The 15,000-nt window shown below is 35.4% G+C and overlaps 1 protein-coding gene across 5 annotated transcripts in view; it reads left to right on the top strand.

Annotated features, from left to right (window-relative positions):
• The window catches only part of plcb2 (phospholipase C, beta 2), a 63,843-nt gene that overhangs the window by 13,353 nt on the left and 35,490 nt on the right, over positions 1–15,000 (top strand). For all 5 annotated transcript variants that reach the window (XM_084097875.1, XM_084097876.1, XM_084097873.1 and 2 more), the window contains exons 10-21: positions 1,630–1,776; positions 5,122–5,279; positions 6,125–6,207; positions 6,295–6,379; positions 7,361–7,694; positions 9,091–9,155; positions 9,902–9,998; positions 11,215–11,299; positions 11,394–11,518; positions 12,299–12,450; positions 13,624–13,788; positions 13,872–13,971. In XM_084097875.1, the coding sequence (XP_083954001.1) occupies positions 1,630–1,776; positions 5,122–5,279; positions 6,125–6,207; positions 6,295–6,379; positions 7,361–7,694; positions 9,091–9,155; positions 9,902–9,998; positions 11,215–11,299; positions 11,394–11,518; positions 12,299–12,450; positions 13,624–13,788; positions 13,872–13,971 (1,596 nt within the window). The remainder of the gene's footprint in view (positions 1–1,629; positions 1,777–5,121; positions 5,280–6,124; positions 6,208–6,294; positions 6,380–7,360; positions 7,695–9,090; positions 9,156–9,901; positions 9,999–11,214; positions 11,300–11,393; positions 11,519–12,298; positions 12,451–13,623; positions 13,789–13,871; positions 13,972–15,000) is intronic.

The raw sequence follows: 15,000 nt of genomic DNA on the forward strand, positions 1-15,000 counted from the left end.
GTGATTTACTAACATAAGCTCTTCTATGTCCTTAAAATCATTAGTTAAGTAGAAAAAATAACTCTAGAAAAGAGCATTTTACTAAATATATGCAGATATTTTTACTTAAGCTGTTAATGATGTCTTCATTATTTAATGTATGTCTGAATAAATCTGTCATGAAAACAAGTTATTACAGTTTATTGTCGTTTAAATGTTTATATTTCACCAACAAACTGGAGTAGAAACAATTGTTATTGAAAAGTTGAATTTAAATGTTTGTACAACTCAGTTTTAGCTAGTATTATTAGTGATGATTATTAATAAGTTTGATTAAGTAATTGATTATTAATCTGTAATTTTCTCGGTTTTCGACCCAAGTGCATCCTGAACTTTCGGTTTCGCCCAGAATTTTTATTCCGTTGAAATTTTTAGTATAAAAATAACTAAAACTGAAATAAGAATTAGGCCTAATATTAAAAACTATATAGACACATTTATAAAAGTTAGCAAAATTACAAAATCTTTAACTGAAATGAAGATGAACACGATGACATCAGAGCGGCTATACAGGTGAAACTCGAAAAATTTGAATATCGTGCAAAAGTGAATGTATTTCAGTAATTCAACTTAAAAGGTGAAACTAATATATCATATAGACTCATTAGATTTTCAAGCCTTTATTTGTTATGATTTTGATGATTATGGCTTATAGCTTATGAAAACCCCAAATTCAAAACCTCAGAAATTGTGCAAATTTTCATAAGCTGTAAGCCATAATCATCAAAATCATAACAAATAAAGGCTTGAAAATCTTACTTTGCATGCAATGAGTCTATATAATATATTAGTTTCACCTTTTAAGTAGGGCTGTGAAATGATTAATCGTGATTAATCGCATCCAAAATAAAAGTTTGTGTTCACATAATATATGAGTGTGTACTGTGCATAATTATTTTGTATATATAAATACACACACATGCATGTATATATTTAAGAAATATTTGCTTAAATATACTGTATATATAATTTGTATTATATATAAATATAAATATTTTATGTATAAATTAAAAAAAATTCTTAAATATATACATGCATGTGTGTGTATTTATATATACAAAATAATTATGCATAGTACACACACATATATTATGTGAACACAAACTTTTATTTTGGATGCGATTAATCGCGATTAATCATTTCACAGCCCTACTTTTAAGTTGAATTACTGAAATACATTCACTTTTGCACGATATTCTAAGTTTTCGAGTTTCACCTGTGTATATATATTTTTTTTACAACAAAAATGAACCATCACTGAACTTACATAAGCTGGACTGTGACGCTATTTTCTTCTGGAAACAAACTTTGTTGCATTATTTTCCTGTTATCTCTGTAAAGCTGCTTTGAAACAATATGTATTGTAAAAAGCGCTGTATAAATAAATGTGACTTGACTAGAAATTAAAAATATAAACATTTAAAATATTAATAAAATTATAATAGGATCTCAATGATACTAAAATAGCACTGGTAGGTTCTAATCCCATGATATCCACAAAGGATCAACTTTAGATCATGTCAGTAAATAACACAATATTGCAGATCATCGGCTGTATGAAGGTAACGGTATGAAGTTGTTCTTCTGCAGGTCAGATTTCTCCCGAAGGTTTGATGTTTTATCTGATGGGATCTGAAACATCAGTGGTGAAGCAGGACAAACTGGCCCAGAGTCACGACATGACTCAACCTCTCCCACATTACTTCGTCAAGTCCTCCCACAACACCTATCTCACGGGTAACACCGCTCTCCTTTCATCTGCAAGCTGACTTTTCTGACTCATTTTCGAGTTATTCCCTAAACTTTAACCCTCTGGGGTCGGTAGAGGCACACTTGCATTATTTCCTGATAAAAGAACTTAAAATACTCTGTCATTTTTTTGTCATACGGAAACGAGTGTAATACGTCATTCGAAACTGTAAAGGGTCTATTTTTATTTGTGTACTCTCACAATAAAAACAATACTGTAAAATAAAGAAAACAAACAGGGTGCGCTTTCTGCCGTCACAGTCTCTGAGAACTATATAGAGTAATTGAGATGTCTTTAGAAAGCTTGAAAGCTCAAAAACAAATATTCTCTGTCTGAGCTCATTAACTGTTTTTCCTTCACACGAAAAGACCGACGCGACACTCGTGTGTTCTTTCACACTTTGTTCTTTCAAAATGATATGTGCTCATTAATGTGTAATTACTTCTACCAACTAATCAAGTATTCTCGTAACTCAACCCCTGGGTTACGTCTGACCCAGGAGCTGGGTAACACAAAAACTACCCAAACACTTAAAAAATAATCCAAAAAAATGACCCAAAAGGCTCAACCCAAGATTTGGGTTGAAAAAATAACACAAGATTTTTTATAGTCCATAAGCAGCGCATACTATTCATACGGTCATTGTCCATGTGAGCCACGCAAACCTGTAACCACCCCCCATCACCTCGATAAACGAAGCGTCAAGCATCTATTTTTCAAGTTTGGAAGAAGCGCTGTGAGGAATAAAGCCTTGAATTTACCGCAGAAGAAGAAGAACGCGATTGATCCAGCTGAGGATCATTTCTGACGAAGAAGTCATTTATTCTCATTAGTTGCAACGTGTTATTGTTATATAAACTTGTACTCATTTTACTAGTTGAACTATTGCCAGACTAAATTGTGTGAAATCAAAGGAAACATGTTAAAATATGAAATATGTAGGCAGGTCGGCAACCGTTCAATGCTAACTGTCTAAAAACATCTGAATGTTGTACGACACAAGGATGTGTTAATGTTACGAACTGCTCAGAGACACAAAGTAGGAGATCCAAATGCAGCTTTATTGGCTGGGGCAATCCAGAGGCGTAATCCAAAGTACAGGCTAGGGTCATACACAGGCAGGTAGTCAAAACAAAGAAACAAACAAAACAAACAAAACAGGCAGGGACCAGAGGCAAGAGAGTAATCCAGGGACCAGAGGCAAGAGAGTAATCCAGGGAACAGGGCAAGATATCAAAAACCAAGAAACAAGAAAACCAGGGAAACGCTCAGAAATGCAGTGTAACACTTAACAAGACTTCGCGGTGAGTGAACGAATGATCATGGTATAAATAGACAAACTAACAGGATAAGACACAGGTGAATGCAATCAGAGAATTAGGTACAGGTGAATGTGATCAGTGATGAGTCCAGGCAGTGAGTTATGGGAAATGTAGTTTGTGAGTGATACATGATAGTCTGGTGTGGAGTGCCCTCTGGAGGCTTTCAAGGGCACTCCAGCTGGTTATCGTTACAGTTAATACTCTATTATATAAAACACAGTAGGCTACAATTTAAAAGTGACATGAGCGTTTACACTGTAACAAGATGTTTAGGTCAGTGTTTACTGTGAAATAACGCATAAACGTCATTTTTCAGCTCATTCAAAACTACAAACTTTTACATAGGCCTGCATGCTGCTACATCCACCACAGAAAAAACGTTAATTGATGATTTAAACGATAATTGATGATGTTATTATTTATTTCTCAGAATTGCGAGATATAAAGTCATAATTGCGTAATATAAAGTCGCAATTGCGTAATATAAAGTCGCAATTTAGTTATATAGTTAAAGAATGTTATATAGTAAGAATTGTGTGATATAAAGTTGCAATTAAACTCACAATTGTGAGAAATAAACTCGCAATTCTCACTTTTTTCTCGCAATTGCGAGTTTATACTGTGTCCCTCAAATCTGACTTTATAACACGCAATTGCGACTTTATATCATGCAATGACTTTATATCTCCCAATTGTGTGTTATAAAATCAGAATTGTGAGATATAAACTCGCAATTGCGAGAAAAAAAGTCAGAATTGTTCTTTGAGAAAAAAAGAAAATTTTCTCGCAATTGCGCCTTTTATATCACGCAATTCTGACTTTATAACTCGCAACTGTCTTTTTATCACGCAATTCTGAGAATGCAATTCTGTAAACTCTGTAAACAATTGTGAGAGAAAAAAAAGTCTGAATTGTGAGATAAAAAGTCGCATTTACCTTTTTTATTTTTTATTCTGTGGTGGAAACAAGCTTCCATAGAATACAGTGCAATCAGACTTTAGCCATGAAAATGTTATAAGCAACAGAAATAAGCACAAACCTCAGGGCACGTCAAAACACACCTCCAGGGCCCAGAAAACACCTCAGACCCCAGAGGGTTAAACACTTCGAGGGCCCTATTTTAACGATCTGAAGCGCAAGTATCAAATGAGAAATGCAAGTAACTTTGTGGGCGGATCTCGGTGAATCTAAAATGTGTTGGTCTGAAGTAGCTTCATTACTCATAGGTGTGGTTTGGGCGTAACGTGAAATAAACCAATCAGAGCATCATCTCACATTCCCTTTAAGAGCAGGCGCGCTTGTTCCATGGCGGATTGCTATTATAACGGCGGATTTGCCAGACGCACGCCAGGAGCGGTTCACAGCCGAGGAGACCGACGTTCTCATCAGGGCCGTAAAACACAGAGAAGTGACATTGGGGATGGAGAAACACACCCAAATTAGCTTCGGTTAAACAGGCGTATAATAATTTGGGTAAATGTGTAAGCTAGATTTATGCCTATTTTTTCACATCTTCATGGACACAACAATGATTTCCCTCATGTGGAATATTTTTCCTTGTAATTATGTATGGTTTGCAAAAATGAGAACTGCTGCTTCTGTGTAGATGAGAGAAGCAAAGTGTATGTGTGTTGTGCACACGCTACATTATGGCCAAGCATGCGCCCTTAAAATAGCATCTGAACGCGCCACTGACTTTAGACTAGGTTTCTCCTGGTCTGTGGCGGAATTGTTTTCTGAAAATGCAAAATAGCACCAGGGAACGTTTGCGCCGGAACACGCCTCCTCTTTTCGCTGAACCGCCCCCGGGAGCGCAAGTTCAATCCCTAATTTACCGACGTGCGTCTGTGGAGGGAAAAGTCCGCTGTGCGTCCGGTGCAAAATAGGTATGATACATGCATCGGTGTACAAAGTCAATTGCGCTTGGTGCAAGATAGGGCCCCTAGAGTTTTTGATATAAAAAAGCGATAATGCAAATAATGCAACACCATAATGCGAATGTTCCCTCAGCCGGGCAGCTGACGGGCGTCTCGTCCCCGGAGATGTACCGCCAGTGTCTCCTCGCCGGCTGCCGCTGTCTGGAGCTCGACTGCTGGAAGGGCAAACCACCCGATGAAGAGCCAATCATCACACACGGCTTCACCATGACAACCGAGATCCTGTTCAAGGTCGGTTCCTCCAATCAGAGCTCTCGCTGTCATTATGGGATGCAGTGGAGGCTCATTATAATGAGTGTGAAAATCAGGAGCAGATCTTTGATAACTTTACACCAGATTATTAATCACTTTGACTTACTGAATCAAAACCTAGATGATCTTATGAAAAAGAAGTTCACTTTAGCATAATTTTAAAAAGAATATGATTATGTAAAATAATATAATTAAGTGCGAACTGAATGTAATGTGTTCCGACACTTTAATGCATGTTAGTTTTAATTAGCTAAATTAAAATTTATTATAGTTTAAATTTATGTTAAATGCAGTGATTTGAACTTATGAGTGCTTAATTAAGTCCTATTACGTTGGACTTAATTACATCTTTATATGTAATTTCATAATTAATTCTATTGTCTATGAAATATGGTAAACTATGTCAAATATGTCAGTTCTATTGCAACGTACGTATTGTATTTAAATTCATTAGTAATTATTTGTAATGATGAAGTTGCAATTCAAATATATTAACTGTAAATTTTAATATTGAATTAGCTCTAGTAAATTACAATAAAATACTTTAATATGTTTGTCAACTCATCAGGAAAAGGTGTACTTTAAAGCATGATAAAATATTGTTAAAACGTACTTTAACAGTAAAATGTACTTAAGTGTGTAGTCATGAAAGTGAAATCTCCTTAAGTACACTTTTATTTCATCAAAATATTATTTTTTTATAAAAAAATATACTTTCAAGATGTGAAGTGCACTACAAGTGCACGTTCAATATGATTAAGTACACTTCTTTTTCACAAAGGTAAAGAAATAAATACCTTGAATATGTTCTTTCTTCGTGACAGGACGTGATTGAAGCGATCGCTGAGAGTGCCTTCAAAACGTCCAAGTATCCTGTCGTGCTTTCCTTTGAGAACCACGTTGATTCGTAAGACACGTCCATGATATTTCATTCATAAACACATTTTGTTTCTCGTACCGTGGGTTTGATGATGTGATATAATTTGGCTTTCAGAGTGAAGCAGCAGGAGAAGATGGCAAACTACTGCAGAACTATCTTTGGAGACGCTCTGCTCGTTGATTTACTGGACAAATATCCTGTGAGTTCAAATGTGGAAACGGTTTTGTTGGGTTCATACACTTCTGACATATTTAGCACATTGCTAGCATGTCTCTTGCATGATTTAACACATTGCTAACATGATTTAGTATGTTGCTAGCATGGATTATGTTAACATGCTAACATGATTTAACGCATTTCTGTTTCTAGCATATTTCATTAGCTTTTATGAGCCTAAATTGATTGAGAGACTACATTGAATATTTGCAAAAACAAAATTAAATATTTAAAAATGTCATTTGTTACACCACAGGACTAGTGATTAGTGATGAAACTTTGATTAAAATTTAAATAAAAAATACATTAAAGTAAGTAAAATAAAATAGAAATAAACAATGACCAGTTAGATGAACTAAAATAAACCAGTAAGACTTTACACTAAGATTTTATTTGCTAGCATTAGTAAATTACATTAGTTAACATGAACTAACAATGAAAAATACTTCTAAAGCGTTTATTAATTTTAGTTTATGTTAAGTTCTGTTAATATTTAATGGACCTGAGCTGACATGAACTAATTTTGATTTACTAACTTTAACAACAAACATGAATTAATATTGTAACAAATGCATTGCATTGTTTTAAATGCATTAAAGTTTCACTTAGTTCGGTAACTCTTTATTTTACAGTGTCCTTAGTACATATGTTACATGTACTTACCATATTAATAACAATAAATTATGCATAATTACATGCAATCCTAATCCCTTAGATTAATCCTAATCCCACCCTAACCCTATAGTAAGTACATGTAGTTGCTTAATATTACTCAGTACTTAAATATATAATTACACTGTAACAATGACACCTTAAAATAAATTGTAACCCAGTTTGATTACTATAGTAACTACAAGTTACGTGTAACACACTGTAAAATAAAATGTTACCAATAAATCTATTTTACAAGCTGATAGTAGTATATATCTCATGTAATGTAATATTCTGCGGTTTTGTTTTTCAGCTCAAGCCGGGTCAGCCGATCCCGAGTCCGTCTGAGCTGATGGGTAAAATACTGATCAAGAATAAGAAAAGCAGCGCACCTCCGAGCAAACCAGAACAGGCAAAGAAACCGCCTGTTCAAGAGCAAACTAATGGAGCTGCAGATGCTTCTGAGTCCAACCAACCCACTGATCGAAACCAACCCGCCGATCCAAACCAACCCGCTGATCCAAACCAACCCGCCGATCCAAACCAACCCGCCGATCCAAACCAACCCGCCGATCCAAATCAACCCGCCGATCCAAACAAACCTGCTCCGGCCAACCCAGAAGGCACCGGCGCTGCTCCCGCAACCGGTGAGTTCATCTGTGAACCAGTCCTGAAACGGCGGACTGTTTAAGTTGAAGTCTGCATGAAAGGGAAGTTGCGCTCATCTCATCCCTATTTTGCCGTATATCCAAATGAAACGCTTCTGGAACAAGAACAGATGTGGGCGGGGCTTGATGGATGATTGGATGGTTGAGGTTTGCTATTGGCTGATCTCATGTGAGTGACAGGTTGCCCCGCCCACATCATCAGAGCTGCGAGAGGAAGTTATTCTGATTCAAGATTACCAGGAAAAATAATGATGTGCACCGATAAATCATTTATAGTATACACTGCAATATTTTATAAAAGAAAATTAAAAACAAGAATTGTCAGTTTTGATTTCATGCTGACATTAAGGGCCCTATCATACAGCCGGCGCATTGCAGCGCCAAGCACAACTCAAGTGTTTTTGCTAGTTTCAGCCTGACGCAGTTATCATTTTACGTTGTTTAAATAGCAAATGCACTCGCGCCCATGGGCTGCTGGTCTGAAAACCAGGTGTGTGTTCTGGCGCATTGTTGGTGCATTGCTATTTTGAAGCAACAGAAATAGACTGAGCCATTGACCAACTGAAACCTGCTCTAAAGTCAATGGCGCACTGTTTTTTTTGTTATTTAAAGAGCGCATTAGTAATATGCACCTATAGGCGGGTCCACAACACGCGTACACTCTGCTTATTACACACACTCTGCTTATTACACACACTTGCTTATTACACACACTCTGATTATTACACACACTCGCTTATTACACACACTCTGCTTATTACACACACTCTGATTATTACACACACTTGCTTATTACACACACTGTTCTTATTACACACTCGCTTATTTCACACAGCAGCACACAAACATGCCAAATATTAAAAATAAAAGGATTACAATGTAAAAGATTATTATTGTGTACATAAAGATATGGAGGAATCCGGCTTGTCCTGTAGATGTTCTGCTTGTGCTTTAACCTTACACACACACACACAGCTTTAACCTCGCGTACGAGCAGATCCGTTTCCTCGCTAGAGAAGCGTTCAGTTTTTCCACTTGCAAATTCCTCATGTAAATAGCGAATCTGCCATGGCGCGAGCGCAACTGGCTTTTAAAGGGAATGGAAGATTGGTTTAACGCACGTAAATCCCAAAACACACCCATTACTCATTAAGAGAATAGTGACAACCCTTTTAGACCATGCACCGGGAGCACCGACCATTTTCCCCGTCAGTGGATTCGGACACGACCTATATAGCTTTAGAACATGAGCTTAGATCCTTAAAATAGGGCCCTAAGAGTGACATGAGTGTCTTGATACTTTTTTTAGGCCACTGTGTTTTTAGAGATGATTGGACAGAAAATAACTGCAGTATTTTATGTGTAACTGATACAGAAGAGCGTGAAGAACATGATGACCACGATGAACAGGACGAAGAGAAGATGAAGAACTCCGATGAGGTGAAGTATCTAGTGTTCACTTCTAACTTCTGCTGCTGGGATCCAGAAATGCACATTTTAAAACCTAAGAAAAATCAAGCACACTAGCGTTCATATTTAATGTTTTTCAAAGAAGTCTCTTCAAGGCTACATTTATTTGATCAAAAATACATTTAAACCAGTGAAATATTATTATAATTTAAAATCACTGTTTTCAATGTGAATATATGTTAAACTGACATTTATTCCTGTGATCAAAGCTGAATTTTCAGCATCATTACTCCAGTCTTCAGTGTCACATGATCCTTCAGAAATCATTCTAATATGATGATTTGATGCTCAAGAAACATTTATGATTATTATCAATGTTGAAAACGTTTATTTTTCAGGATTCATTGATTAATCAAAAGTTCAAAAGAACAGCAATTATGTAAATAGAATCTTTTGTAACATTATAAATGTCTTTACTGTCATTTTTTTATCAATTTAATTCATCCCTGCTGAATAAAAGTATTAATTTCTATGAAAAAAGAGCCCAGACTTTTGAATGGTAGTGTATGCCTCAGTGAAACTGTTGCTTTTCATAAATATTTCATAAATAATTATTTACTAAATGAAGAATAATGACTCATAAAGACACATATTTCTCTCTCTCTCTCTCTCCCTCTCTCTCTCTCCCTCTCTCTCTCTCTCCCTCTCTCTCTCTCTTTCTCTCTCTCTCGACTGCAGAGTTTAATCTAAATCTGATATTTTCCATTTCCTGTCAGGGTACCGCTGGACAGGAAGTGACAGCATACGAGGAGATGTCCGCCCTGGTCAACTACGTACAGCCCAACAAATTCATCTCTTTTGAGAACGCAATTAGTGAGTTCAGACCTGATTTTATTTTATAAGTGTATATTTATTAATATAATAAATGCGCCTAAAACCTCCTCTGATGCAATATTACACGTCTGATTTTGATATTTTAAAAAATGCATGCATAATATTACAGTATCTGTGACACTTTACAATAAGGTTTAATTTGTTAACATTGGTTAACTGCGTTAGTTAACTAATAATGAGTAATGCATTTAAATGTTAATTTTCAACATTTACTAAAACAGTATTAAAATCAAAAGTTGTATTGGCATGGAGTACTTTCCATAAGATCATCTCTCAGTGCAAATCAAATCAGCTATTAGAGTAACTGAAATAAAACCATGCCAGTCTCTAGGTATGGTGAAGGATGTGTGATGATGTGGGGCTATTTTAATAGTGCAATAGATGCATAGTATCCTGGATCCATGAAGTAACTGGCCTTTAAAAATAAAAATCTGCCTGCCTCTATGGGAATTTAACATAGGGGTGTCCAGACTTATGCACCCTGTATTTTAAGGAAGAACATTTATTTATTTACGATACATTATTCATTCACAAAGAAAATTGGTGTCCTTAAAGGTTGGATTTTTCCTAATTTTTTTAATTAAGTCATTAAGTTCAGTTTACAAAAGATGATTTTTTATTCCTCTTTTTAGTCAACTTTAGCATGGGTGTATTAACTTATGCATAGCACTGTAAATGATGACTTGACTTGACTTGACTTGACATCCGTCTGTCTGAAGCTTGTTATTTTAGTTCATAAAGTTATAAATATGGATATTTTTCTTACACAAATGCATGGCTTCACTTCAGAAGGCCTTTATCAACCCACTGGAGTCGTATGAGTTATTTTTATGATGATGGATGCACTTTTTTGGGCTTCAAAATCTCAGGTACCCACTCCCATTATAAAGCTAGAAAGAGCCAGGACATTTTTTAATATAACTCCGATTGTATTCGTCTGAAAGAAGAAAGTCATATACACCTAGGATGACTTGAGGGAGAGTAAATCAGGGGGTAATCTTCATTTTAGGGTGAACTATCCCTTTAACAAATGAGACCTTATTGTAAAGTGTTGTAAATCTAATATGTTCAAATATGCTGCATAATAGGACTGACCCTGTTGTTATTGCCTTCTGTCCCATAATGCTGACAAATTATGTCTACTTTCTAAAAGGTTTGATCTGTGTTTTTACCATCTGATTCTGTCCAAATACAGAGAAAAACAGGAGTTATGTCATCTCTTCCTTCGTGGAAACCAAAGGAGAGAGTTTGATCGCGAAGAACGCTGTGGACTGGGTGGAGTATCCTTTACATTTCCCCTGAATTAGATTTAAATAACTCAAAGGTGTTTTCTCGTGTACGGGTGTCAGTGCTTTCCTATACTGATGACTGTAGATATAATAAGAGGCAGATGAGCCGTATTTACCCTAAAGGAACCCGTGTGGACTCTTCAAACTACAGTCCTCAGCCCTTCTGGAGCGCCGGCTGTCAGTTCGTGGCGCTCAACTACCAGACCATGGGTGAGTCCATCACAGATCATGCATTTAAAGGGGTGGTTGATTATGATTTCACTTTTCTAACTTTAGTTAGTGTGTAATGTTGCTGTTTGAGCATAAACAACATCTGCAAAGTTACGATGCTCAAAGTTCAGAGCAAAGGGAGATATTTGCTTTTACAGAAATCGCTTTTTAAGGACTACAACAAACGGCTGGTAGAGACTACACCACATTCCTCCCGGGTTAGTGACATCACTAACCCTAGAATTTACATAAACCCCGCCCCCTGAACACGATTTATAGATTATCATGACAGAATATGCTAATCGATGACTATAAGATAACTACACATAAGCTACATAAATTCATCAACTAACCATTCAGAAACGTCCTGTTTTATTCTTCATGTTGTCACTTCTTCTTGAGTCTCTCTCAATCTTTCCGGTTTGAACATAAAAGGCTAAAAGTTTTTGAAATGTTCAGTGCGTGTCTGTGTGAGGTAAAAGGACACAAGCCGTTAAAGCTCCGCCCCCTGTGCCGGGAGCAGCAGCTCATTTGCATTTAAAGGGACAGACACAAAAACTGCGTTTTTGCTCACCCTCAAAAAGTGACAATTTAAACATGCTATAAAAAATATCTGTGGGGTATTTTGAGCTAAAACTTCACACACACACTCTGGGGACATCAAAGACTTATCTTACATCTTGTGAAAACGGCATTATACCACCCCTTTAAAAACTGTCCTCCAATAGCTAGATCAGCTCTTTATGTCAATGTTTGAGTTTTAATCATATCATGCTGTAGATTTCCCCATGCAGCTGAACATGGCTCTGTTCGAGTTTAACGGGAGGACGGGTTACATACTCAAACACGACGTGCTCCGCCGGAGCGACAAGAAGTTCGATCCCTTCACTGACAGGATCGACACCATCATCGCCAGCACTCTCACCATTAAGGTAACTCAGAAATGCATTGGTGCTTATGTGAAACTGTAAAACAAAGTTCCTTCTTCAAATCCTTTTTTCCAAACGTTCATGACCTGCCCTTCTCTTCCGATGACAAACTCCCATTACACTTCCACGGTCTGTTTCGTACATAAGAAACCCAGAGAAATGTTTCTACACGTGAAACATGAAGCTATAAACGCACTATTAAGATAGTAAATGATTCGTATGTGATTTCCATGCGATTTTGCATATTTTAATAACAATAAAGGATTACGTGAGAAATAACAAGCAGGTGCAGGGATTCTTATAAAAGGCTATAAATAACATTTCATCAACATAATATGACCAAAACCCACATTAGATCACAATTGGAAGTTATTGCAAACACTTTAAAGTGAGTTAGGATTAATCTCTAATTGTAGCTCTAATGCATTTATTTCATGATGTATTTTTTCAAAAGAATGCACATAAGTTCTTAAGAAAAGTTTTGTTTTCTAGAGAGACTTTTTATAATAGGTGGATAAATGTAAATTGGGATCAAAGCGATGTGGATGGGAAAGCCATAATGCCAGAATAAAGGCTAATAGACTTAATAAAAACAAAAGAATAATAATGAAAGAATAATGAAAATTTAATCTCATTCCCGGCAGAGGTGTGAAAGGTGTGTCGAGTGAGAACAATAAAAACATGATTGGGGCATTTTTTATATATTTAAAATAGATATTGTTAATATTTACATTTTTGTTTTTATGTTTGAGATTATTTATCTATTTATTAGTTTAGTTCATTAATAATAATAATAATTGTTATTATTTTTACTACTACTAAATAAAATTTAAAATGACAAAAAAAACGGTTACAATTTATTTTAAGGTGTCATTGTTACAGTGTAATTATATATTTAAGTACTGAGTAATATTAATTAACTACGTGTACTTACTATAGGGTTAGGGTAGGATTAGGGTTTGGTTGAGGGTTATTTGCATGTAATTATGCATAATTTACTGTAATTACTATGGTAAGTACATGTAACATATGTAACAAGGACACTGTAAAATAAAGAGTTACCAAAAAAACTACATAATAAGAAATGTTACTATATTAATATATAATATATGTTATATTAATAAACTAATGTTTCTTGAATTGTAAACGTTACTGTGAATTGTAACCCGTGCTCAGATTTACTCCGGTCAGTTCCTGTCGGATAAGAATGTGAAAACCGGAGTGGAGGTCGAGCTCATCGGTTTGCCGAAAGATCCCAAACGCAAATTCCGCACCAAATGGAGCACCACACCCAACGCCATCAACCCCGAGTGGAACGAGGAGCCTTTCGTCTTCGAGAAGGTCAGCCGCTGTCATCTCCTGCTCATGAGTTATGAATGTTATGATGGCTTCATAAGACTGAGGGTCTCTGTGGTGTTGAGCAGATCTTGCTGCCGGAGATGGCCTACCTCAGGCTCGTGGTTCAGGAGGAGGGCGGGAAGTTCTTAGGTCACCGGATCATCCCTCTGGACGCTCTTCAGACCGGTGAGACTGACCCGGATCTGCAGGGGGTTTGGGTCAAACATAATTAGGAATGAAACAACCCATTTCTGCCACAAAAGAAAACAAGCATGCTTTTGTACGTCATAATTATGACATAAAAGTCAAAATTTGGACATACTAAGTCATATTTATGGCTTAAAAGAGTCATAATATTGACTTTTTAATCTCATAATTATGACTTAGTTTGTCATAATTTTGCCTTTTTGTCTCAAAATTGACTTAGTATGTCATAGTTATGATTTAAAGTCATAATTTTGACTTTATCTCGTAATTATGATTTTGTATGCCATAATTACGACCTTAATTTGTCATAATTATGCCATAATTACGACCCAAAAATATACAACCTTTTATCCCATAATTATGACTTAGTATGTAATAATTGAAACGTTCTATGTCATAATTATGTCTTTTTAATCTCAAAATTGACTTAGTATGTCACAATTGATTTATGTCATAATTATGACTTTTTTATCTCAAAGTTATGACTTGTGTCAGAAAATTTATTTAAAGTTATAATTTTGACTTTAATCTCGTAATTATGATTTAGTATGTCAAAATACAACCTTTATCTTATAATTATGAATTAGGATGTCATAATTTTGACTTTTTTAATATCATAATTTTGACTTTAATCTTAAAATTATGACACAGTACATCACAATTATTTAAAGTTATAACTTTGACTTTAATCTCGTAATTATGATTTAGTGTCATAATACAACCTTTATCTTATAATTCTGAATTAGTATGTCATAATTTTGACTTTTTTAATATCATAATATTGACTTTAATCTTAAAATTATGACACAGTACATCACAATTATTTAAAGTTATGATTTAAAGTTATAATTTTGACTTTTTATCTCATAAATAGGACTTAGTATGTCATAATTTAGACTATTAATATCACAATTATGATTTATCAAAGCATAATTCTCTGTCAGAGAGTGGATTTACATCTTTATTCATGTGAAAATTTCTATGCACTGTTGAAAATTTTAACTGGTT

This window comes from Abramis brama, assembly GCF_963993115.1.
Source record: "Abramis brama genome assembly, chromosome: 21".
Classification (NCBI taxonomy): Eukaryota; Metazoa; Chordata; class Actinopteri; order Cypriniformes; family Leuciscidae; genus Abramis; species Abramis brama.